Source organism: Hyla sarda, chromosome 5, assembly GCF_029499605.1.
Source record: "Hyla sarda isolate aHylSar1 chromosome 5, aHylSar1.hap1, whole genome shotgun sequence".
In the NCBI taxonomy this organism is placed as follows: Eukaryota; Metazoa; Chordata; class Amphibia; order Anura; family Hylidae; genus Hyla; species Hyla sarda.
The window spans coordinates 236,276,490-236,303,764 of record NC_079193.1 but is presented as its reverse complement, the minus strand read 5'-3'; the positions used below and the strand labels follow the sequence as shown (position 1 = coordinate 236,303,764).

The 27,275-nt window shown below is 44.6% G+C and overlaps 1 protein-coding gene across 1 annotated transcript; it reads right to left on the bottom strand.

The window, feature by feature from the left end:
* Positions 1-1,562: 1,562 nt before the first annotated feature.
* Positions 1,563-22,690, bottom strand: LOC130273885 (biogenesis of lysosome-related organelles complex 1 subunit 4-like). Its single transcript, XM_056521331.1, has 5 exons — positions 22,374-22,690; positions 20,337-20,408; positions 13,311-13,412; positions 11,016-11,156; positions 1,563-1,858 (listed from the first exon to the last, which is right to left on the bottom strand). The coding sequence occupies exons 1-5, from the start codon at positions 22,611-22,613 to the stop codon at positions 1,766-1,768; spliced, it is 648 nt and encodes a 215-aa protein (XP_056377306.1). The 5' UTR covers positions 22,614-22,690; the 3' UTR covers positions 1,563-1,765.
* Positions 22,691-27,275: the final 4,585 nt, after the last annotated feature.

Below are 27,275 nucleotides of genomic sequence, written 5' to 3'. Positions count from 1 at the left end.
GGCGGAGAGTATCCTCAACTCCTTAAACTCTGTGTTCTACCTCCAAGGTGCGCTATCTCAACGTCTGAGCCTCGTGTCGCAGGATAACGATGTCCTGTCTAAGCTCATCCACCTTAGAGTTCATAGAAGTATGACAGGAGGTTATAGTAGACAGAATTTCAGTAAAGCAAAGATTAAAGGTGGTCCCATCATACAGCATCTGTTCTGGAGAGGGAAGAAGTGCCGGACCAGGAGCAAGATCCGCCAATTGCACGGACAGCCCAGGCGAGGAACTGCCTGAGGGATCCCCAGATCTGGTAAATTGACTCAACGTATTAGCAGCATTAGCCACCACTTTGGTAGAGAAAGGTGTCTGCGCCACGCTGTGAATGTCCGTCATCCGAGGAGACATTATCATCCGATGAAGGGCGAGCCACCCCAGCTCCTGACTCATTGCGTTTGGATTTGCCCCTTGAACCACGCATAGCAGCACAAAGTCACTCAGCAGAGCAGATAGAAGTAATGCAGGGCACTAGAATAGAGGAGCACCACAAGTGGTACACAAGGCAGACGTCTCCAAGTAAGATAGCACAAAGATTCGTAGCAGACACTTCAGGTACCAGAGGATTGCAACTCAATAGCAGATGAGGGTCAGTGACTTGCAGGACATACAGTCCTTTAAAGACTTCACACAGGAAAGAACCCAGAACTTCACAGGCCCTCTAGCCACAAGTCCCAGCAGTGGATAAGGGCGAGACAATCCAGAACAGGGCTCTGAGGGAGCTGCATGAGGGGAGCTATCCATCACACAGCCAGCACCCCGTCTACCAAAAGTCCCAGCAAGCCCAGAGGTGTGCTAAGGCAGTTGCGGCCATGAGCAGCACAAACTTCTCAGGAATCCGAAGCAAGCCACAGGGCAAGATTACCCCCTCCGAGCCTCACAAAACCTCAGGAAGGATGACAGCAGTCCTCCGGTACCTCAGTTCAGCAGCCACCGTAGCGCAGGCCAAGCAGGAGTTGCTAGGGAGACCTGGCTCAAGCCCTGCCCACGAAGGCCAGCAATGACGGGGGAGGGTCCGGCTACAGGAGTCAGGTATCAGCGCCGGGACCTGGGAAGCAGGGACTACACCGAGCACCTCACCGGATCAGAGCCTCTCCTCTGCTACTATCCAGGACTGACCACCTCCTCGGGCTCCGCCACCACCCGCACTGCCACAGACTAGGAGATCTGTGTACCACCGGCGGCACCCAGCAGGAGGATCCAAGACCACGTCCCCTGCTGCAGGAGACCTTCCAGAACGCAGAGCACCCCCTCAGGTATGTTTCCCGGCGGGTCAGGGGTATAATTCAGGTTAACAATACTGGGAAGCGGGAACTTGGCGGACATGCGTCTGCTCCACTCCCCTTACAGGCCAGACCTCCCTTGTCTAGAAGAGATTGATAAATCCAGGCCTCTGTATGGGACAAATTGTGTAGTATTGTAAAATCTCTCACAAGTTCACTATAAAATTAAGTATTTTCAATGGAATTAAAAAAATATATATACCTTCAAAGTCAGATAAAGTAACTAGAATGATCTACATTAACCAATACCAATACTAATACTGATTTTTATTGGAAGACTCTGATTGATATTACACTATATACAAAATTCATTCTTTTTCAAGAACATCTATCTGGAAGACTATAGTGTATAACAGTGATCAGTCTGTGTTGTAAAAAGTGCAATGCTGTATTGTCTGTGGCAGTGCCCTGAAAATGCGCTAGTACAGTTCCAGTCTTCTGCTCAGCTGCTGCAGCTTGGGAAGTAGTCTTCAGTTCTGAACACTGTAGGAGGCTCGTATCTTGCTGGTTGAGTTCTCTGAGAAGATGCTGCTTTCTGTATAGATATAAAGGAAACATAGCACATTCATCATAAAAAGTGGAACACACCTGTAAACACAATTTATCAAAACCTGTGTAGAGGAAGAGTGGTGCAGTTGCCCATAGCAACCATTTAGATGGTTATGGCTACCTGCTGTGCTGTGAACACAAGATTCCCTGCTTCCTGTTCTAGCTGGGTACCAGCTAGAGCTAGATGAGCTCTGCTGTGAGTGTCAGGTGGCTGTATCCTCTGTAACTAGGGATAAAACATCAGCCCCAGTTAGGCTGGGTTCACACTACGTTTTGTACTCAGCCGTATAGAGGAACCATATTTAATGCATGTCTATGAGCTGACTGGAGGGAACCGCAGCATCCGGTCGGCTGCGTTTTCGGCCGTATGCGGTTTCCCGACCGTAGGCAAAAACGCGGTCGACCACGTTTTTGCCTGCGGTCGGGAAATCGCATATGGCCGAAAACGCAGCCGAACGGAGGCTGCGGTTCACTCCGGTCGGCTTATAGACATGCATTAAATATGGTTCCCCTATAGGGCTGAGTACAAAATGTAGTGTGAACTGCCGCGATTAAGTCCCGCCCCCCTCCTCCCAGCCATATACGGGAACCGTAGTTACAAAACGTGGTGTGAATCCAGCCTTAGAGAGGAAACAAAATAAAGTTTAATACTACAATAACTGTAGGGTGGGCACAATGGCCCTCATTTACTACTGGAGTACCGTTTAAAGCGTAATTCCAATGTTGGTCTGGCGGCAGGATACCTGTTTAAAATTCCTGCTGCTAAAGCCATCAGGATATGGATTTGCCGGAAGTCCCCTTTTAAGTCTATGGGACTTCTGTCAAATCTATATCCTGATCTCTTGAGTTTTGGGCAAGTCTAGAGAGACTTTAAACAGGTATCCTGACACCAGATCAACACTTTAAAATGTAGATGAAAAGTTTGGGGAAATGCATTTCACTCTTTTTATTAACGTAATGCACCAAACATTCCAAAATTCCCTTTTGTTCTGCACTTTCAGCTAATTTTCCAAAATGAGGGCAGGGTTTTCCATATTTTCTGAGTGATTTATGTAATTGTTTAACCTATTTTTGGCACCTTTTCACGCTGTGATTTTTCACTTAAATTGTTAACAGAGGTTAAATACAGTATCTCACATAAGTAAATACACCCCTCACATTTTTGTAAATATTCTATTATATCTTTTCATGTGACAACACTAAAGAAATGACTCTCTGCTACAATGTAAAGCAATGATTGCACAGCCTGTGTAACAGTGTTTTATGTTACGGTCCCCTCAAAATAACTCAACACACAGCCATTAATGTCTAAACCTTGGCAACAAAAGGGAGTACACCCTTAAGTGGTAATGTCCTAATTGGGCCCAAAGTGTCAATATTTAGTTTGGTCACCGTTATTTTTCAGCACTGCCTTAACCCCTTAAAGGAGAAGTATTGTGGACAAAATGTTTTAGATCACGGGGGGTCCGAGTGTTGGGCTTCCCGCGATCTCCTGTAAAGAGCCCAGCTCTCCTCCACAGCAGGGTGCTATGCCCCCCCGCCCAAAGTGGGGGGCCACCAGGCCCCCTCCATATAGTTCTATGGGAGAGCTGTTTGGTGATCTTCGGCTCTCCCATAGAATGCTCGGATCCTGCGCATAGGGGATACATTTTGTCCATATACTTCTTCGTTAAAGACTCAGCCCATTTTGGCCTTAAGGACCCAGACAATTTACGTTTTTGCACTTTAATTTTTTCCCCCTCCCATTCTTTAAATCGTAACGCTTTCAATATGCACCTACAGACCCATATAAAGGGCTTGTTTTTTGAGTCACCAGTCGTACTTTGTAATGACATTACTTATTTTATAACATTATCTGTGGCGAAACTAATTTGTGGGAAATTCAGATGCAGCAGTCTACCATTGTTTTAAATTGGATTCTGATGCACTGCTCACACTGCAGACTTCCGCCAAAAGAATGAACATGTTATTCTTTCAGCAGAATTCCGCATGGACTGCATTGCCGTTAATGGGGACAGTGCATCTCCGCACATTCATAATGCTGACCGATTTCAGCAGAGCCTGCTACACACAGAATGTTTCCCAGGAATCTTTCTGGGTGGAGATTCTGTAGTGTGAATGGCCCCATGTTTGTTAACTGGGTATTCCAGGATTTTTTTTTATTTGACTATGCTACAGGGGCTGTAAAGTTAGTGTAGTTCATAATATAGTGTCTGTACCTGTGTGTGACGGTTTTCTCACAATTCTTCTGTGATTTCCCCCCCCAATATTTATTTTTAACAGCATACAAAATGACTGTTGCTTCAGATTTTTCCCAGGTTGCAATGTGGCCGAGACCTGACTCACTAGTCAGCTGATGACACAGAGCCTGTCTGCTTCAATGGGTGGAGCGATCTCTTGGTGGGAGAGAGATCAATCTGCAACTAATGCAACAGCTGTAGGCACCCTGATTGAAAACCACAGGTCTTTTGAATGGATGCAGCTCATTTATGTTTCAATGGGTAGGGTGGCTGATGTGTGGGAGGGAGGAAAATGGAATTATAGGATTTGTAGGCAAAGAAGAAAACACAAACAGGAAATAAAAAAACACGAACAAAACGCACCAACGCGATTTGTGCGTTTCGTTTGTGTTTTTTTTTATCCATTCCCCTTTTTTGTTTGCTGTACTTGGATTTTAACCTGATTTGAAATAAACTAGAATTTTTACTCTAAGTTGGGAGCCGGAAGCCAATTTTCTGTCTGCAATCAAACCACCTGAGGACCCAGCCTCAGTGCTTGTTTTCGAGCTTTCACGAGGAGAGGTTGTGCTGGACTTTTGGACACAGAAAAATATAGGGTGAGCTGATCTAATTTCTCTTTTTTTGCTGTACAAATACCAGTTAACAAAAAGAAACCCACAGTATTATGGTAATCTCACAACATAGCCATTTAGCCCCAAGACAAGCGCCGATCCTTCCTAAGCATGTCCATTACTGTCTGACAGGTACGTACTAAAATCACCTTATGGGGGATAACCCCTTTAACCACTTAGGGACCAAGAGCGAACAGGTACGCCCTGACTCCCTGGTACTTAAGGACCAACGGCGTACTTGTACGGCGATGGGAATTCGGGTCCCCGCCGCTCACCGGGTGGCGATTGGATCGGGATGCCTGCTGAAATCATTCAGCATGCACGTCGTGCAAACTCCTGGGTCCCCATGTAAATTCAGACCAGAGATCTGCGGTGATTCCGGGTCATATGGGTCTCCGGTGACCCGGAAAATAAGGAGGTTCGGGCGTGTCCAAGACACCTACGATCCCCTTGAAGGGATAGGAGTGAGGTGACAGGGGTCCCACCCATCCTATCCCTACTATTGGTCGATCAGAAGCGACCGATCAATAGCAGTTCGGTTCCCCCGCTCTGCCCAACCACTGCAGTCCGGGCAGAACAGGGGGAACTGTGCTGTGACCGGCAGTCACTTACCGGCAGGCAGCAATGAGGTGCGGTTCCCTACGTGCAGACTACGGAATACAGTGGTCTCTAAACTGTAGCCCTCCAGATGTTGCATGCTGGGATTTGTAGTTTTGCAACATCTGGAGGGCCACAGTTTGGAGATCACTGTGCGGTGGTTTCTAAACCGTGGCCCTCTAAATCTTGCAAAACTAGAACTCCCACCAAAGAACTCCCACAGCAAATGGCTGTCTCGGCATGCTGGGAGTTGTAGGTGCGTGCCTCCAGTTGTTGCATAACTACATCTCCTTCGGCGATCAGTACATGCTGGGAGTTGTAGTTTTGCAACAGCTGGAGGCACACTGGTTGGAAAATGCTGAGTTAGGTAACAGAACCTTTTTTGTATTTTTTATGTGATACCTAATAAAATTTGTTATATATATGAATATTGATCTTGTGGTGTGCACTCTTTACAGTAATTCTTACCCTTGTGTAGCAGGTAACAGAACCTAACTCAAGGTTTTCCAATTAGTGTGCCTCCAGCTGTTGCAAAAGTACAACTCCCAACATGCACGGTCTGTCAGTGCATACTGGGAGTTGTAGTTTTGCAACAGCTGGAGGTTTCCCCCTCCCCCACGGGGTACATTCACACAGGCAGGTTTACAGTGAGTTTCTTGCTTCAAGTTTGAGCTGCGGCAAATTTTCCGCCACAGTGCAAACTCCTAGCGGGAAACTCCCCGTAAACCCCCACCCGTGCGAATGTACCCTAAAAACACTATACTAATACATAATAAAGGGTAAAACACTACATATACACCCCCTTACACTGTCCCCCCCCTTCCACCCATAAAAATGAAAAACGTATCGTACGGCTGTGTTTACAAAACGGAGCCCCCAGCTGTTGCAAAACAACAACTCCAAGCATTTCCGGCCAGCCACTGACTGTCCATGCATGCTGGGAGTTAAGCAACAGCTGGAGGCACCCTGTCTGGGAATCACTGGTGTAGAATACCCCTATGCAATCCCTAATTTAGTCCTCAAATGCGCATGGCGCTCTCTCACTTCGGAGCCCTGTCGTATTTCAAGGAAACAGTTTAGGGCCACATATGGGGTATTTCTGTACTCTGGAACAATTGTGTTACAAATTTTGGGGGGGCTTTTTCTCCTTTTATCCCAAAAAGTTGGAGTCTACACCAGCCTGTTAGTGTAAAAAAATTAAAAAAATTACACCAACATGCTGGTGTTGCCCCATACTTTTTATTTTCACAAGAGGTAAAAGGAAAAAAGACCCCCAAAATTTGTAACACAATTTTCCCCTGAGTATGGAAATACCCCATACGTGGGTGTAAAATGCCCTGCGGACGCACAACAAGGCTCAGGACTGAGAGTGCACAATGTACAGTTGAGATGTAAATTGGTGATTTGCACAGGGGTGGCTGATTTTACAGCGGCTCTGACATAAACGCAAAAGAATAAATACCCACATGTACCCCATTTTGGAAACAACACCCCTCTTGGAACATAACAGATTGAGCCTTAACACCCCACAGGTGTTTGACGAATTTTCATTAAAGTTGGATAGGGAAATGAAAAAAATAATTTTTTTTTAACTAAAATGCTGATGTTACCTTAAATTTTTCATTTTCACAAAGGAAAATAGGGAAAATAAGCCCCCCCAAATTTTTAACCCCATTTCTTCTGAGTAAGAACATACCCCATATGTGGATGTAAAGTGCTCTGCGGCCGAACTACAATGCTCAGAAGAGGAAGGAGCTCCATTGGGCTTTTGGAGAGAAAATTTGTCCGGAATTGAAGGCCACGTGTGTTTACAAAGCCCCCTTGGTGCCAGTACAAGGAACCCCCCCACATGTAACCCCATTTTGGAAAGTACACCACACATGTAATGTAATAAGGGATACAGTAAGCATTTACCGTATATACTCGAGTATAAGCCGAGTTTTTCAGCACGATTTTTCGTGCTGAAAATACCCCCCTCGGCTTATACTCGAGTGAACTCCCCCACCCGCAGTGGTCTTCAACCTGCGGACTTCCAGAGGTTTCAAAACTACAACTCCCAGCAAGCCAGGGCAGCCATCGGCTGTCCGGGCTTGCTGGGAGTTGTAGTTTTGAAACCTCCGGAGGTCCGCAGGTTGAAGACCACTGCGGCCTTCAACATCATCCAGCCCCCTCTCACCCCCTTTAGTTCTGAGTACTCACCTCCGCTCGGCGCTGGTCCGGTCCTGCAGGGCTGTCCGGTGAGGAGGTCGTCCGGTGGGATAGTGGTTCCGGGCTGCTATCTTCACCGGGGAGGCCTCTTCTAAGCGCTTCGGGCCCGGCCTCAGAATAGTCACGTTGCCTTGACAACGACGCAGATGCGTCGTTGTCAAGGCAACGGCTCTATTCCGGGCCGGAAGCGCGGAGAAGAGGCGCCCCCGGTGAAGATAGCAGCCCGGACCACCTCCTTACCGGACAGCCCTGCAGGACCGGACCAGCGCCGAGCGGAGGTGAGTACTCAGAACTAAAGGGGGTGAGAGGGGGCTGGATGATGTTGAAGGCCGCAGTGGTCTTCAACCTGCGGACCTCCGGAGGTTTCAAAACTACAACTCCCAGCAAGCCCGGACAGCCGATGGCTGCCCGGGCTTGCTGGGAGTTGTAGTTTTGAAACCTCTGGAGGTCCGCATGTTGAAGGCCGCAGTGGTCTTCAACCTGCGGACCTCCGGAGGTTTCAAAACTACAACTCCCAGCAAGCCCGGACAGCCGATGGCTGCCCGGGCTTGCTGGGAGTTGTAGTTTTGAAACCTCTGGAGGTCCGCAGGTTGAAGACCACTGAGGGCGAATGATGAGAAGAGGATGATGAAGGGGGGGGGGTGTGGGGATGATGAAGGGGGGTGGGGATGATGAAGGGGGGGGGTGTGGGATGATTACAAGGGGATGATGAAGGGGGGATGTGTGGGATGATAAGGGGATGTGTGGGATGATGACAAGGGGATGATGAAGGGGGGATGTGTGGGATGATAAGGGGATGTGTGGGATGATGACAAGGGGATGATGAAGGGGGGATGTGTGGGATAAGGGGATGTGTGGGATGATGACAAGGGGATGATGAAGGGGGGATGTGTGGGATGATGACAAGGGGATGATGAAGGGGGGATGTGTGGGATGATAAGGGGATGTGTGGGATGATGAAGGGGGGATGTGTGGGATGATAAGGGGATGTGTGGGATGATGACAAGGGGATGATGAAGGGGGGATGTGTGGGATAAGGGGATGTGTGGGATGATGACAAGGGGATGATGAAGGGGGGATGTGTGGGATGATGACAAGGGGATGATGAAGGGGGGATGTGTGGGATGATAAGGGGATGTGTGGGATGATGACAAGGGGATGATGAAGGGGGATGTGTGGGATGATAAGGGGATGTGTGGGATGATGACAAGGGGATGATGAAGGGGGGATGTGTGGGATGATGACAAGGGGATGATGAGGATGTTAATGACGGGTCTGGATGATGACAGGGGGGGATGAGGTATTTCCCACCCTAGGCTTATACTCGAGTCAATAACTTTTCCTGGGATTTTGGGTTGAAATTAGGGGTCTCGGCTTATACTCGGGTCGGCTTATACTCGAGTATATACGGTACTCCCCACGGGTGTCTGACAGATTTTTGGAACAGTGGTCCGTGAAAATAAAAAATTTAATTTTTCATTTTCTCAGCCCACTGTTCCAAAGATCTGTCAAACGCCAGAGGGGTGTAAATACTCACTGCATCCCTTATTAAATTCTGCATGGGGTGTAGTTTCCAAAATGGAGTCACATGTGGGGGGGTCCACAGTTCAGGCAAGACGGGGGGCTTTGTAAACACACATGGTCCCCAACTTCCATTCTAAACAAATTCTCTCTCCAAAAGCTCAATGGCGCTCCTTCTCTTCTGAGCATTGTAGTGCGCCAGCAGAGCACTTGACGTCTACACATGGGGTATTTCCATACTCAGAAGAGATGGGGTTACAAATTTTGGGGAGCATTTTCTCCTATTACCCCTTGTAAAAATAAAAAATGTGGGGAAAAACCAGCATTTTAGTGACAAATATAAAAATGTTCATTTTCATCAGACTTCAGATGAAAAGTCGTCAAACACCTGTGGGGTGTTAAGGCTCAATGTACCCCTTTTTACGTTCCTTAAGGGGTGTAGTTTCCAAAATAGTAGGCCATGTGTTTTCTTTTTTTTTTTTTTTTTTGCTGTTTTGGCACCATAGGGGCTTCCTAAATGCGACTTCCCCCCCCCCCCCCCCAAAAACCATTTCAGCAAATAGTATGCCATCTGTTTTTTTTTTTTGCACCATAGGGGCTTCCTAAATGTGACATGCCCCCATTTGAGCAAAATTCACTCTCCAAAATCCCATTGTCGCTCCTTCCCTTCTGAGCCCTCTAGTGCACCCACAGAGCACTTTACGTACACATATGAGGTATTTCCTTACTCGAGAAATTGGGTTACAAATTTTGGGGGGCTTTTTCTCCTATTACCCCTTGTAAAAATTCAAAAACTGGGTCTACAAGAACATGCAAGTGTAAAAAAATGGAGATTTTGAATTTTTTCCTTCACTTTGCTGCTATTCCTGCTTTCTGAATGTCATTTTGAATACTTTGAGGGGTGCAGTTTCTATAATGGGGTCATTTATGGGGTATTTCCAATATGAAGGCCCTTCAAATCCACGTCAAAACTGAACTAATCCCTGAAAAATTCAGATTTTTAAAATTTCATGAAAAATTTGAAAATTGCTGCTGAACATTGAAGCACTCTGATGTTTTCCAAAAGTAAAAACATGTCAACTTTATGATGCCAATAGAAAGAAGACATATTGTATTTGTGAATCAATATAAAATGTATTTGATAGGTCTATTTTCCTTACAAGCAGAGAGCTTCAAAGTTAGAAAAATGTTAAAATTTTTCATGAAATTTGGGAATTTTTCAGAAATTATGCAAGTACTGTATTGACAAAAATGTACCACTATGTTAAAGTAGAATATGTCACGAAAAAACTATCTCGAAATCAAATTCATAAGTAAAAGCATTCCAGAGTTATTAATGCTTAAAGTGACAGTGGTCAGATGTGCTAAAAAACGCTTTGGTCCTTAAAGGGGTACTCCGGCGCTAAGACATCTTATCCCCTATCCAAAGGATAGGGGATAAGATGCCTGATCGCGGGGGTCCCGCCGCTGGGGACCCCCGTGTTCTTCCACGCCGGACCCCGTTAGAATCAGCCCCTGGAGCGTGCTCGTTCCGGGTCTGATTACTCGCGATCACGGGGACGGAGCATAGTGACGTCACGGCTCCGCCCCCGTGTGAAGTCACGCTCCGCCCCCTCAATGCAAGCCTATGGGAGGGGGCGTGACCGCTCCGTCATAACTGTATTTAGCAGTTGCCAGATGCTCACTCCACCCCACTGTAGATTTCCTTTATTTGCACAAGCAATGAAAGGGTGCAACAAGGGAGATGTGGTTTTCCCACTTTTATTCTTGCCAAGCAGGAGCATCCAATTTCCTCAAGCAGCGCATGTAAATAATAAAACCACAGTGCAAAATGCTAAACCGTCCACAGAAGGTAGAAAGATGGACACACAAGGCATGAGTGAGCATGTTTACAGTACATAACATTTATTTATAATTGGAAAATCCCTAAGATTCGACTAAAACAAGCATTTCAACAGGTACTCACGGAAGGAGAAAAGAGAGGTGAAGAACTGATGTTCTGGAAGATTTTCTTAAGTGGATTGGGAAATGTCCCAAGACTGGTTTCAGCCTGTGTAACCTGCTCCTCCATCTGTGCAACATTGCTTCCAACCCTCTTCACAAAGGCCTGAAACACATAGAACAGTACACTTGATCTGCGAGATGCGAAGCATTCATTTCAAGAAAACCTATCTGGACATAGCACTCATGTCAGATACTTTAATGTTACAGAAATGACCTCAAATTTATCTGCAGTAAGTGCCTCACTGCCCCAATACAAAAAAAGCAGCCGGCCCCCCACGATATGACATCTTATCCCCTATCCTTTAGATAGGGGATAAGATGTTTTTGCCCGGAATACCCCTTTAACACCCTCATAAGTGTTTCAGCTTCATAGAGGAATACAGAGTTTTTTTCTGTCTGAATTAGATAAAGTATTTCTTATTATGACATGCTCTTATGCTGGCTATTCATGTCAAGTATTTTTAGCAAGCAATGACAAAATTTTCTAAGTTTAACCCCTTAACGACCGACTATATATATATATTAGGGGTGTGAATCGCCAAGAATTTGGCGATTCGATTCGAATCGCGATACCAGTGTGGCGATTTGATATATCCCGATATATCGCGATACCGTCTAGGTGACGATACATCGCGATATATCCCGATATATCGCCCACCTGGGAGCATTCATAGATCCCAATAGACGCCGCTGTCAGCTTTGACAGCGGCGATCTAGTACTCCGGTGCTCACTTTTCTCATGTTATCCCGTCCGGGCTGCAAAATAAAATAAAACGCACTTTATCTTACCTGCCAACGAGCCCCCGGAGCTCCGGTACAGGTGTTCGGTCCCCGGGCTGTATTCTTCTTACTTCCTGTTAGTCCGGCACGTCACATGGAGCTTCAGCCTATCACCAGCAGAGGCGGGACATCGCTGCGGCTGGTGATAGGCTGAAGCTCCATGTGACGTGCCGGACTAACAGGAAGTAAGAAGAATACAGCCCGGGGACCGAACACCTGTACCGGAGCTCCGGGGGCTCGTTGGCAGGTAAGATAAAGTGCGTTTTATTTTGCAGCCTGGATAGGATAAAATGAGAAAAGTGCGCACCGGATACTCCTTTAATAGCCAGCCGCGGCGATTGCCGCATGCTGGCTATTAGCGGTGGCCCCCGGCTACTGAAATCAGCCGGGGGTCGCATAGTACGGAGTGGGCACGAGTCGGAGCCCGCTCCATAGCCGTGTCAGATCCGGCCTGCCCGGCTCCACAAATGTGGAACTTTTATCTCCTGATGCCCAGGACATGACATGCTGTTCCGGGCGTCCGCAGATAAAAATTCCACATCCCTAAAAGAATCGATTCAAAAATATTTTGAATCGATTCTGTATCGGCAAATGAAAAAATCGCGATTATCGCGAGAATCGATTTTTTCTTACATCCCTAATATATATATATATACTCACACATACATATAGGGTGCTGTTGTGTGGCAGGTCTATGAAGCGAGCTCAGGAGCTGAGCTGAGCTTGCTTCATATCCATTCGATCCCAGTTGCTGCCAGCAGCTAGGATCCATGGCTAATGCCAGACATCGGGTCAATGCCCAGCATTAACGCTTTAGACACCGAAAATACACTGCCAGCAGCTTAGCGGCGCTTATCCGTATCATCACGGGGAAATCGTGGGTCTCAATCAGCTGAGAAAACAGCATGAGGACACTAACCTGCCTCCTCCCTGTTCGATCGGTTTTCCAAGGCTCCAGTCAACCTCAGCCTCAGAAGTGGAAGCCCCCAAAAGTTACAATATGGCATTTTTTATTTTTTTTATTTTACCCCACAGATATTTTTTTTCTGGTTTCGCCATAGATTGTGGTAAAATGATTGATGTCATTACAAAGTACAATTGGTGGCGCAAAAAAAAAAAACAAGCCCTCTTATGGGTCTGTAGGTAGAAAATTGAAAGGGTTATGATTTTTAGTAGGTAAAGTGAAAAAAAAAAAGTGCTAAAATTAAAAAAAAAAACTGTGTCCTTAAGAGGTTAATGGGGTCAATCGGGCACTTCAATACAGTTATGTCATATACAAGAAAATTTTGCAGAAATCTTTGTTTTGGCAGTGACCCACCCAAAAGAACCTGTGGTCGTGAGACTAAATTAGATGCAGCTATAGAAGGTTGCTTTTACACCATGTTATTGCAGATATTGCAGCAGTTACCCATATCTTTTCCTCATCTGTCTTAACACCAAAAGTTTAGACAGATCCAAGTCGCATCCAAGTCCATACCTCAAGCAAGTCAATTTTCTGGTACAGTTTTCTCATTTCTGCAGCTTTCATGTAAATCTGAGGCACTTTTTCATTAACTACTTGAGAAGTATCATTTCTGATCTGGTGGGAAAAAAAATCAATGTTAGAATAACATCCCAAAAAAATCACTCTAATATGGCAGCATGGTGGACATTAAAGGGGTATTCCATGAAAAAGCATTTTTCTTCGTATCACCTGGCTCCAGAAAGTTGAACAGATTTGTAAATTACTTCTATTAAACCTTACCAGTACTTAACTGCTGTAGTTGAGTTGTTCTTTACTGTCTGACAAGTGTGCTCTCTGCTGACACCTCTGTCTGTCTCAGGAACTGTCCAGGGTATAAGCAAATCCCCATAGCAAACCTCTCCTGCTCTGGACAGTTCCTGAGACAGACCGAGGTGTCAGCAGAGAGCACTGTTGTCAGACAGAAAAGAACAACTCAACTTCAGCAGCTGATAAGTACTGGTAGGATTAACATTTTTTAATAGAATTAATTTACAAACCTGTTCAACTATATTGAACCAGTTGATATGAAGAAAAATGTTTTTTCATGGAATACCCCATTAAACAGTATGTCAGGGTAAGCTAATATCCTCTTGGGGACGCAGGGCGTATGCCCTGCATCCCCGATCCTTAAGGACTCAGGGCGTACCTGTACGCCCTGGTCCAGTATAATGGCTTTAAACCATTCTCACTGGTGGAGAATGGGTTAAACCCGGTGGGTCTCGGTTGCTATGGGCAGCCAGGACCCACGGCTAATGCCAGGCATGGCTGATCGGGCCGATGCCCAGCATTAACTCTTTAGACACCGCAATCAAAGTTGATCGCAGCGTCTAAAGCAAAAGTAAAAGAATCCCAGCAGCTGATCGGGACTATCGCGACAAAATCGCGATGTCCCGATCAGCTTACCGGACGACGGGAAGGTCCTCATCTGCCTCTCAGTCGTCCGATCGGTGATTTACTGCTCCATGCTTGGCTAGCAGGCTAGAGCAGCAGATCGCCGGTTACACTGATCAGTGTGTGCAATCAGAAGATTGCATGTTATAGCCCCCTATAGGGGCTAAAAAAAAGTGTACATTTTTTTTTATTATTATTATAAAAGCTCATTAACCCCTTCCCTATTAAAAGTTTAAACCCCCCCCCCCCCAATTCCGATTTTTTAAATAAAATAATGTATTAAAGAATTTGGGATGGGGGATAGGGGGGGTGGGGGATGTATGCCCAGAGGGGATGGTGAAGTGTGGGTTTTTTATTTATTTTTTTCTCTCTCTATTGTTCAGGAAGTTTAGGCCTGGTCACTTACCCCCTTTGTTGTTCTGTTACAGGTAATGAGGAATGAAGCAAATAAAAATCAAGGTTCTCGCATGGAACGTCAGGGGACTAGGTGATAACATCAAGAGAATGGCAGTAATGGGGGTGGTGAGAAACCATCTCCCTTGCGTGGTGGATCTGCTTGAGACACACCTCACAAGGGACACTGCGTATCTTCTGGATAGAAATTGGTGGGGCAGCGTATACCACTCTTTTTTTTCTTCGCATTCAAGGGGAGTTTCGGTCCTTTTTCATAAAATAAAAAAATGGGAATTGTTTGGGAAGAGGGTGGATGATTATAGGCGTTTTATTTTCTTATATGGGAATTTGGATGGTCTGATTTGTGTATTAGCCTTTGTTTATATCCCCCCCCCCTTGTCTTCGGATATTTTGATAGAGCTTTTTGAGTTCTGTGCAGGGAAGGACTGCCCTATGTTCCTGCAGGGGGATATGAATTGCGCAATCTCGGAAGATTTAGATAGACTTCGTATGCAGGGAACAGTCAGAAATTTGGGGGTGTCCCCATTGGCTAAAATCTGCACAGAGTTCGGCTGGGGGGATATTTGGAGGATGCAAAATCCTGAAGCTAGAAAGTACTCCTGTTGGAATAAGACCAGCCGAACTCTGTCCAGAATAGATACATGTATTGGCAACCCCCAAAGCTGGGACAAAATAAGTCAGATCCGTTATCTCACTCGCTGTTTGTCCGATCATGCAGCGATAGAGATAAATATAGTTACAGGAGGGACGCCCAGGGAGGGGATGCCTAAAATCAATGCACACTGGTTTGCTCTCATAGATAATGGAGGGATACTAAAGAAGCTTGAAGAGTATTGCAGGAATAACTGGGGCACAGGGAGCGATCAGATAGTATGGGAAGCATGGAAGGCGTTCCTTAGGGGAGAGTTAGTTAGAGCAATCAAAAGGAAGAAGTGGGAATTCAAGAGTAAAGAGGAAGAGTTGAGAAAGAACTATGCAAAGGCAGAGGAAGAGCAAGTAAAGTATCCCACGGAGGAGGATAAAAAGAAGTGGCAGGAGTGGCAGGATGCCCTGGATGGCTACCTGTTAAGCAAAAGTAAGAGCAGTTATCTTTTTCAGGGGCATCAGAGACTGGTAGAGGCTGGCACCTCAAATAAGTTCCTTATGTCGTTAGTAAATCAACAAAAAGGCCCCCCAAAAAGCAAAAAAATTATAGGTAGGGAAGGTAAGGAATGTGTGGGAAGGAAAGAGGTTCTTAGAGAATTCGGGGAATACTATAAGGAGTTATACACAACAGAAATAGATAAAAAAAGGAGAAGAAATAAAGAGGTATTTAGAAACAATAGGGCTTCCCCAGGTCCCAAAGGAAATTAGGGTGGAGATGGAGAATCCAGTGGATGTGGGGGAATTAGAGAATGCTCTAAAGAGAACGCAGGGCAAGACCACCCCTGGGAGCGATGGCCTCCCTTTTGAGGTATACAGAAGATACAGTAAATGTTTGCTACCTGCATTAGCCCGAGTCCTGTCTTCAAGTGGGGAGGGAACCGGGCTCCTGCCCTCAATGAGGGAATCTATTATAATTCTCCTGTTGAAGGAAGGGAAGAGTGAGGAGGAGATGGGCTCGTATAGGCCCATCTCTTTGCTCAACACCGATATTAAAATCTATGCCAAGGCCCTGGCACTTAGGCTACAGGGGGGTATTGAGGACCTGGTCCATTGGGACCAATGCGGATTCATCTCAGGCCGAATGGCCTGTCATAATATTTTTAGGGTTCTGGCTAATATAGAATTGGGGTCTAGGTTGGGGGAGGTCTCCAACTCCATCCTGTCGTAGGATGCCTCTAAGGCGTTCGACAGGGTGGAGTGTTTTTTTTTTGTGGGAAACATTGAGGGGGTTCAGTCTGGGGAATAAGTTTATAGATATGATTAGTTTATTGTACTCTGACCCAGTAGCACGGGTATCGGTGCAAGGAGGTAGGTCAGAACAATTTAGTTTGACAAGAGGGACTAGGCAGGGTTGTCCTCTCTCCCCCTTGCTCTTCACGCTCAGTATTGAACCACTGGCGGTAAAAATCAGAAAGGATGGAGGAATTGAGGGCTTTGGAGTGAGGGGGAGAGAGAGGACAAGCTTGCATTGTACGCAGATGACGTGCTGGTTTTTTTGAAAAGAGAAGGGGATCTACACGAGATTATTAAAACTATCAGTGAATATGGGGCATTTGCAGGGTTAGAAATTAACTGGGCAAAATCTACCCTCCTCCCTTTGGGAGAAGAGGGGCAGTGGCGCTGTCCAGATCTAAAAATCTTAGGTAGAAATGAACACTTCAAATACCTAGGTGTTCGGATCTCAAGAGAAATAAAAGACCACCACTCCTTAAATCTGCTTCCCATTGTTAAACAGATTGAACAGAAGGCCCGAATCTGGAGCTCCTTTAGAGTCTCGAGAGCTGATAGAACTGTATTGATTAAAACAATCCTACTCCCTAAACTACTGTATATGTTTGCTTCGTCCCCATTATGGTGCGATGATTTGATCTTTAAAAAGATAATAGCGGCATTTAATCTGCTGATATGGGGACGCCGGAGGACCCGGACTAAGATAGATTACCTTTGTAAGCCAAAAATAGATGGGAGGTTCTCCCTTCCGGACTTAAGGGTTTATTTTTTAGCTGCACAGATTTATTTTTTGAGTTTTAGGAGGAAGTTGGATTTCTTTCAATATATAATGGAAAATAGTAAGGGGCACTATATGGATATATTCCAATATTTGGAGTCAGGGTTTGACACGGGAGAGTTAGGAAATATGACACTAATGAGGAATATAAAAAAGACATGAGTCACCTTTAAAAAGAAATTAAAAATAAAGGGAGTGTTGGATATCTCACCATTTTGGGACAACACGAATATTAGCGAGGATTTAAAATCTAGGGAGTTCAGGATAACGAGCCAACTAAATATAAATAAGATTAAAGTATGGAAAAATGATAGGTTTGTCACTTGGGAAGAGTTAAGAAGGGGGAGGGATATTGGGGGGGGGGATGGTTGGAATATATTAGGATGAGAAATGTTTTTCAAAGTGCAATTAATAAAGGGTTAACAGTGGTGGACACAAATGTTTTTTGGAAAAAATTAATAGATGGTAATATCGGGAAGGAATTACTCTCCAAAGTTTATAAAGAAATTATGGTGGTTACAGGAAAAGAGCTGAAACATGTCAGTAGGAAAAAATGGCAGGAAGAGATAGGAGAGATCACAGACTCCCAATGGGAAGACATATACAGAAAAATACATAAGATTCCCCAATACAACAATCATAAGATGATCCAGTTCAATATTGTTTACATGCTTTATTATACCCCAAAGTTGATGAAGAAGATATGGGGGTGGGGGTCCATCGCATGCCCAAAGTGTGGGCAGGAGGGAGCTGATATGTTGCACATGCTTTGGGCCTGCGCATGGATCAGCGCCTTCTGGAAGGAAGTGAAGGAGGCAATAGAAAGGGAATGGAAGGTGAAGTTGGATTTATCGGTGGGAGTAGCCTTACTAGGGTTGGATCCTGTCTTTCAGGGTGACAAGAAAAGTAAAAAAAAAAATAATGTTGGGATTGTTCCATGCGAGAAGGATTATAGTTAGGAGACAGATACTAAAGGATAGAATTCCTATCCAGGAGTGGTGGCAGGTTATTAGGAAGCAGGTGAAATAGAGGAATGACATTCTTTATTTATAATCATATTTTAATTTTATATATTTTAAATTTATAATTATATTATAATTTCATATAAAAATTTTATTTTATTTTTTCCCCTCTGGGCAGGGGAGGGAGGGGGAGGGTGGGGTTTTAAGTGTATAATGGTGATTCCTTTTTTTCTGTATGTTTCTTTATCTAATAAAGCATAAAAAAAAAGTGATTTGAAACTGGTTTAAAATCACTTTTTTTTTTATTAAAGTATATTAGAGATATGTTGTAGTACTTAAGTACTACAACATATCAATTTTTTTTATTTCATGACTCCTTAAACATATTGGGGGGAAATTAATCAAAAACCTGTGCAGAGAAAGTGGAGCAGTTGCCTATAGAAACCAATCAGCTCTTTTAAATGTCTAAAAATGACAGAAGCAATCTGATTGGTTGCTATAGGTAACTGTACCACTCTTCCTCTATAGTGCCCAGCATACATAACTCTGCAGAAACTAAACTGTAATAATGTCAATATCAAATTGACTCATAATATCCTATTGACTTCCTTGACCTTAGGATTTCTTGTAATCAGGACGGCAGATTACATACCACAATACACAGAAAAGATACCAGTGTTAATTCTGTACTGCATGCTAAGTCATCTCATCCACCTTACACCATTAGAGCTATTCTGTATGGACAATTCATTAGAGCTCGAAGGATATGTAATGAAGATGAAGAATTAGAGAGACAGGCATTTGATTTAGAGCAGAGATTTTTACAAAGAGGATATACATCAAAGGTTGTTTCTAGTGGATAGGTAGAAGCAAGACATCAACAACGTTCACAATTATTCATTTCCAAAGGTAAAAAAAGAGAGACACCTGATGTGAGGATGATCACTGATTTTCATACAGGCTGTCGTGACATGATGGACTCATTTCAGAAATTTTGGCCCATCCTGAAGCAGGATCAGGAATTGAGAGGGCTGCTGCCAAATCAAAGATTAGTGACAGCAATGCGTAGCAAATCACTCAGAGACATTTTAGTAAAGAGTCAGTATGTCTTGCCACATTCTAACTATATCTGTTCTACTAAAGGCCCTAAATGGGGTTCAGACCCACGTGGCAGTTGTTCAGTTTGCCCTCAAGAAACAGCGACAAACAACTTATTACATTGGGAAAGCTGTCACCCATCCCCTCTAAAGAAGGGGATACCTGTGGGTCAATTCTTAGGCATGAGGCGTAATTGTTCCCAAGAAGAGACCTTTGAAAATGAGAGTTCCAAACTTACCAGGAGGTTTCTTGATTGTGGCTATCCACGGAGTCACATACATAGAGCCTATTTTAGAGCAAAAAATATTTTTCGGCCTGAACTACTGCAAAAGAAGTCTAGTGAGAGTAAGTCACCATGTACGCCCCCCTCCCATAGACTTGAATTGATGGGGAGGGCCGTGATGTCACAAGGGGGCGGAGAAGTGACATCACGAGACTCCACGAGACTCCGTGGTCATGAGACTTCGGACACGGAGCTATCGTCGCTCCGTGCAGCTGAGACAGGTGGGTGCTGCATGAGAGATTGCAGGGGGTTCCCAGTGTGGGACCCCTGCGATCACACATCTCATCCCCTATCCTTTGGACAGGGGATAAGATATCTTAGGGACGGAGTACCCCTTTAACTATTTGTAACTGTATTCACTTAAATTGAAATCGATATGCAGCTACAGATGGGAATGGCGCTGTGTCATCTACTGATGAAATATTTATGGCATATCTCATCAACATGTGTTGGGAAAACCCATTCACACATTGCCCATCACATATCTTAGAGTTCTGGAAATATGAAAGGTAGGTGATGGTGTGTGTGCATAGCTGCTGTACATTTATGGAGCCCTTGATGCATTTCTGCCTTTACTATAAATGGACGGTGCAGGGTGGGAAGGTATTAAATCCCCACAGCAATGTGCTATATACTTAAATGTAAATGTGCCATATACCATACAAATATTCTAAACCTGCAGTATGGTACAGACTTACCATATCCAGCATTCCAACAAACTCATCAACCCGTACAAGTAAGTCTTCCAAACTCTTATCCAAATTCTCAATCTGAATATTAATTTAAAAAAACACAATATGGTTAGACAGTATGATCAGCCTATAACATTACAAGGATTTACATGCCATTCAATGTTTACACATTTCATTTAAAGAGTACCTGTCACCAAATAAAATGTTCTAAATAACTCAGGCTATGTTCCCTAACTACTTGTTACACCCCTCCCACCCTTAAAAAAAAAGCTCTGTATCTTACCATTATTCTTGCTCACATAGTGCAATTTCCCGGCAAGAGAAAGTGGGTGTTTCCCAGCAGGCATGACATCACTGAAGCCTGCTGGGACCACTTCTGCCCTCACATGGTTGCCGCACTGTGATGAATAGAAGTCCTCAGGCTCTGTGCATGCTTCAGTCTGTGTTGCGATCAGTGAGGCTCTCCTGCAGCCTTCACTCTGTGCAGCTTTCTGTGAGAATCTGTGGAGCTTTCACTTTCTGTACAGCTGTCAATAAAACTCAGTGCAGAGAAACACTTCCTCAGTTTGGACTCCTGCCAGGCCGGGAGGAGATCAACCTCGCTGTATTAATTGTGGCAGGAAACAGAACAGCGCCTAGTGGCCGTTTTTTCTATTACATTTTAACCATATTTATGTTGATAAGGGCTTCAAAGTAGAGCAGCAATTTTCAAAATTTTCATGAAAATGGCAAAATCTGAAGGGACAGATGTTACAGAACTACAACTCCCAGCAGGCCTGGGCAGTCTAGGCATGCTGAGAGTTGTAGTTTGGCATCATCTGGAGGGCTACCGTTTGGGCACCACTGTAACAGTGGTCACCAAACTGTGACCCTCCAGATGTTGCAAAAGATGGGCATGTTGGGAGTTGTAGTTTGGCAACCACTAGGAATGCAGCAGTAAAGACCGCTTTACTGCCCCCTTCCTCCCCCCCCCCGTCGCTTCCCTACCTGCGCCGTGATCTCCGCAGTCTCCAGTGATGATCGGCGGTCCCCACGCATCTTCTCCCCCGGTTCTGCCCGACATCCAGGGGTGGACAGAGCCGGGGGTTTCCATGGCAACCCACTGTCGTGCGCTGCCATTGGTCAGAATTCAATTCTGACCAATGGCAGGGGATAGGAGGAGATCGCAGCACTGTGACCTCGCTCCTATCCCTCAGGATGATCGGGGCTGTCACTGACAGCTCCGATCATCCCTATTTTCCGGGTGATCGGGTCACCAGAGACCCGATCAGCCCGGAATAGCAGAAAATCGCATGTCTGAATTGACATGCGATTTTCTGCAATCACCGACATGGGGGGGGGGGGGTCTCAGCTAGCGGCGGAGACCAGAATTCCCACGGGCATCCTTAAGGACTCGGGATGCAGGGCGTATGCATACGCCCCACGTCCTGAAGAGGTTAAGGCTGATTTATTTGCCTGTGTTTGTAGGAGGGGAAACTGTCCCTACTAATACGCACAGGTTTCATCCGACCACTGACGTCATTGTGATGTGCCCCACCCTACCCACTCTCGTTTCAATTCGTATACCTACCTTTACACACGGTTTGCCCACTTTTGGTATATATTTGTGTGTATATATAAGGGCACAACTCAAACTGCTTTGTTCTATACATAATGTAAGGCTCGCTCAGTCTTTACGATTGGTTGCCTTGACTACAAGTCTAATTTAATACAATTTTACAAAACAAAACCCCTGTGAATTGGGAAAATCATTTTTGGTTTCCGCCAAGCATAGCCTACATTTTCGGTTTTGGCACTGTAGTTTTTATTTTGATGAACCACTAGAGGCAGTAGCTGTGGCACAGAGTGTAGCCTGCCAAATGGTTACCTCACATCTATCATAACAAAACTAATTGAGCAGATGGTCAATTAAGTAACGATGCGTTCACCCCAAGAACTGATCCATGCCCCACAGTAACCTGTACCAACCCCTTATAAATCAGCGATGTGTAAACACGTGACGCAGAGCGGCAGTCACGTGACCTCTCCTGGCCACGCCCTCACCTCAGAGCTCTGCTGTGCGGGGAGGAGGTAGGTGGACAGCTGAGCTGCTGTAGACCTCAATACGCCGTCACGTGATTTTGTTGCGCCCAATTCCTCATCGTACAGAAGCCCCACGGAGGCGCCGCTGCAAATGCTTTGACTCTGGGAGACGTGACCGCTGTCCCCGGGACTTCCGCGGGAAACACCACCCTCCGTCTCCTCTGATGGCTCCCACTGTCCCACGGCAGCCGCCAACTCCATACGACCTGAATACCGAGCTGGCCGCCTCTCCCACGTGACACGGCAGTCCACACATCCCGTACAGGAGCCGCGCCAGGTCAATCTTGTACAGAAAGCGTTTGTCCCACAGCTTAGATCATGTGATCACTGCCTGAGGACCATTCTGTGAAGTAGTTATCGCCTCCTACATCTCTGGGGGGTGTATTTATTTTTTAGGTTATCCGTTCTTCACCTATTCTGTGACCTAAAAAATTGCACTTCTCTTGTTTTTAGTATATTTTTTTGTTTATACCATTCACTGTGTGGTATCAATAATGTTATATTTTGATTAATAGCCAATTTCTGAGATCGCTCTGTGACCGCTATTAGTGGCGGTATAGTGAAAATAAAAACTGTTCCCTGAAGAGAAATGCTGAGTGGCTTTGCTGACTCTCATCTCTCATCAGCTGCTTGGACCCATTTCTCTTCAGGGAACAGTTTTCTCCACCTGGTGCCCAGTCAGGTATGGAGTGCGCTGAACGTTGCCAACTGTTAGCACCACCTGTCCATGGGTTGTGTATGGCATCACAGTTCATTTCTGAAAGTTATCCCCTGTCCCTAGGATATGTGAATAACTAGTAGATCGGATTGGGTCATCCTGAAAAAAATAGGACAAACTTTCTGAAAATAAATGGAGCACCAAGAAGAATAAAGAGTGATGGCTTCTCTGTTCATTATGGAACATAGTCTCCTACATTATTGAGATCAGTGGGTGTCCCATAGCTTGGGATCCACTAAGTGTCCCATATCCTATGGATAGGGACTAACTTTCTAAAATGAGAATATCCTTTTCTAAGTAAATGGGGATGTCCCGATAATGGTATCTGGACCGATACTGGACATTTCTGCAAATGTCCCCGATATCTGATCCGAGACTCCCGCTGGCAGGTATCAGAGAGGCGCGGTAAGCCGATTGCATTCTTGTTAAATATACCGGTCGCAATGACACGGTCAACCATGGAGAACAAATGATTTCTTGCTTGTATAAAAATCATACATTTATTGTAATCTTCCTGACATCATGGCAGACATAAAACAAGACATCTTCATGTAAAGACATTCCTTAACATACAGTAGGAAGGTTATGTAGGCATGTCCTTAGACTTGTCTCACCAGCTGGGGTTTGTGTGTGTTGGATCCATCTTGGGATGTCCAAAGATGGCCTCCTCTGTTAGCATCCTCTTAGCTGTCATCCTTCATCAGGCTGGCTTGTTCTGGTCTGGCTTGGCCCCGCCTTCCTTCCTCCTTGGTTAGCTTAGCTTTTTCCTTAATTAGCTAGGCTTTGAAGGATCATCCATATGCATAAACCCCCCTCCCTCCTTTCGCTGCTGGTTTACTCTACAGTGCATACGCTGCTTCCAGGGTGAATCGTCGCATGCATGCTGCAGGTTAGTGCGGGTGATACTGATGACAGATTTCCTTTAACCCCTTAACGACCACGAGTGTATATTTGCGCTCGTGGCCAGCTCCAAGTATGTGAACCCGTACCTGCGGGGTCCCGGTTGCTATGAGCAACCAGGACCAGAGGCTAATACTGGACATCACCGTTCAGGCTGATTTCCGGTATTAACCATTTAGACCCCACGATCAAAGTTGATTGCGGCGTCTAAACTGGGAAAAAAACTGCCGGTTAGCTTAGCGGAGCTGTTCGGGAGCGCCGCGGTGTAATCGCGGCATCCCGAACAGCTGAGAGGACAGCGGGAGGCGCCTTACTGTGCTCCATGCTGTCCTATCGTAGTTTAACTTCTCCAAGCCTGAGATCCAGGCTTGAGCAATCAAGCGCAGATAACACTGCTCAATGCTATGCTATGGCATAGCATTGTTCAGTGTATGCAATCAAAGGATTGCATGTAACAGTCCCCTATGGGGGCTAAAAAAGTGTAAAAAGGAATAAATGTAATATCACCCCTTCCTGAATAAGTGTTTGTCTCAGCCCCCCTTTTCCCATAAAAAAATAAAATAAAAATTTAAACAAAAATTAAAAAAACATATGTGGTTTTTGCCGCGTGCATAAATGTCCAAACTATAAAAATATAATGTTGCCTAAACCGCACGGTCAATGGCGTATACGTAAAAAAAATATCCAAAGTCCAAAATTGCGTATTTTTGGTCACTTTGTGTTCCCTAAAAAAAATGTATAAAAAGCGATCAAAAAGTACCATCAAAACAATCAGGATGCCAATAAAAACTTCAGATCACGGTGCAAAAAATTAGCCCTCATACCGCCCTGTATACGGAAAAATAAAGTTATAGGCGTCAGAAGATGACCATTTTCAACATAAAAATGTTGGCGCATGTAGTTATATATATATATATTTTTAAAGTAGTTAGTAGTAAAATAAAAAAACTAAATTGGATATCATTGTAACCGTATGGACCTATAGAATAAATATATGGTGTCATTTTTACTGAAAAGTGCACTACGTCGAATCGGAAGTCCCCAAAATTTACAAAATAGAGTTTTTTTTTTCCAATTTTTCCCCACAAATAATTTTTTTTCTGTTTTCGCCATAATTTTTTGTGTGAAATGATTGATGTCATTACAAAGCCCTCATTTGAGTCTGTAGGTGCAACATTTAAAGCGTTCTGATTTTTAGGAGGTGAGGTGGAAAATACGAAAGTCCAAAAATTAAGAAAACCTCTGGTTCTTAAGGGGTTAAGAAAAAGTGAAAGTAGTAAAATAAAAAGACCTATATAAATTAGGTGTGTGTGTGTGTGTGTGTGTGTATATATATATATTATTTTGCAGTACTTTTTGTGATAAAATAAGTGTAATTACAAGGTACAACTGGTCCCACATAAAACAAACTCTAACTTGGGCCTCTAGGTGGAAAAATAAAAGCCTTGCCGGTGTGAAGTGGAAGCCGTACAGGTGGGTGCTGCAGCCGAGATCCCAGGGGTCCCCAGCAGCGGGACCCCGGCGATCTGACATCTTATCCCCTATCCTTTGGATAGGGGATTAGATGTCTAGGGGTGCGGAGTTCCCTTTTAACACGGCAGGATTTCAGAGTGAAATCTGGCTGAAAAATTCCACTTAACCACTTAAGGACTGAGCCATTTTTTGCAATTCTGACCACTGTCAATTTATGCATTAATAACTATGGGATGCTTTTACCGATTATTCTGATTCCGAGAGTTTTTTTTTTTTCATGACATATTCTACTTTAACATAGTGGTAAATTTTCGTTGTTACTTGTATCCTTTCTTGGTGAAAAATCCCCAAATTTCATGAAAATTTTTCATTTTTCTAACTTTGAAGCTCTCTGCTTGTAAGGAAAATAAACATACCACATAAATTATATATTGATTCACATATACAATATGTCTACTTTTATATTTGCATCATAAAGTTGACATGTTTTTACTTTTGAAAATCTGAATTTTTCAGGGACCAGTTCAGTTTTGAAGTGGATTTGAGGGGTCTTCCTATTAGAAATACCCCACAAATGACCCCATTATAAAAACTGCACCCCTCAAAGTATTCAAAATGACATTCAGAAAGTGTGTGAACCCTTTAGGTGTTCCACAGGAATAGCAGCAAAGTGAAGGAGAAAATTCATTCACTTCATTTTTTACACTCGCATGTTCTTGTAGACCCAGTTTTTTAAATTTTACAAGGAATAAAAGGAGAAACAGCCACCCAAAATGTGTAACCCAATTTCTCTCGAGTAAGGAAATACCTCATATGTGGATGTCAAGTGTTCTGTGGATGCACTACAAGGCTCAGAAGGGAAGGCGCGACAATGGGATTTTGGAGAGTGAGTTTTTCTGAAATGGTTTTTGGGGGGCATGTCACATTTAGGAAGCCACTATGGTGCCAGAACAGCAGAAAACCCCCCCCATATGGCATACCATTTTGGAAACGACAACCCTCAAGGCACGTAACAAGGGGCCCAGTTAGCCTTAACACCCCACAGGTGTTTGACGACTTTTCGTTAAAGTTGGATGTGTAAATTATAATTTTTTTTTTTCTTCACTAAAATGCTAGTTTTCCCTCAAATTAAATTTTTTTGCAAGGGATAATAGGACAAATTTGAGGACTAAATTGGGGATTGCATAGGGTTGGACATAGGAGTATTCTACGCCAGTGATTCCCAAACAGAGTGCCTCCAGCTGTTGCTAAATTCCCAGCATGCCTGGACACTCAGTGGCTGTCCGGAAATGCTAGGAGTTGTTGTTTTGCAACAGCTGGAGGCTCCGTTTTGGAAACACTGCCATACAATACATTTTTAATTTTTATTGGGGGGGACAGTGTACGGGCGTGTATATGTAGTGTTTTACCCTTTATTTTGTGTTCATGTAGTGTTTTTAGGGTACATTTGCACTGGCGTGTTACGGTGAGTTTCCCGCTAGGAGTTTGCGCTGCGGCGAAAAATTTGCCGCAGCCCAAACTTGAAGCAGGAAACTTACTGTAAACCTGCCCGTGTGAATGTACCCTGTACGTTCACCTGGGGGGGGGCAAACCTCCAGCTGTTTCAAAACTACAACTCCCAGCATGTACTGACAGACCGTGCATGCTGGGAGTTGTACTTTTGCAACAGCTGGAGGCACACTGGTTGGAAAACCTTCAGTTAGGTTCTGTTACCCAACTCAGTGTTTTCCAACCAGTGTGCCTCCAGCGGTTGCAAAACTACAACTCCCAGT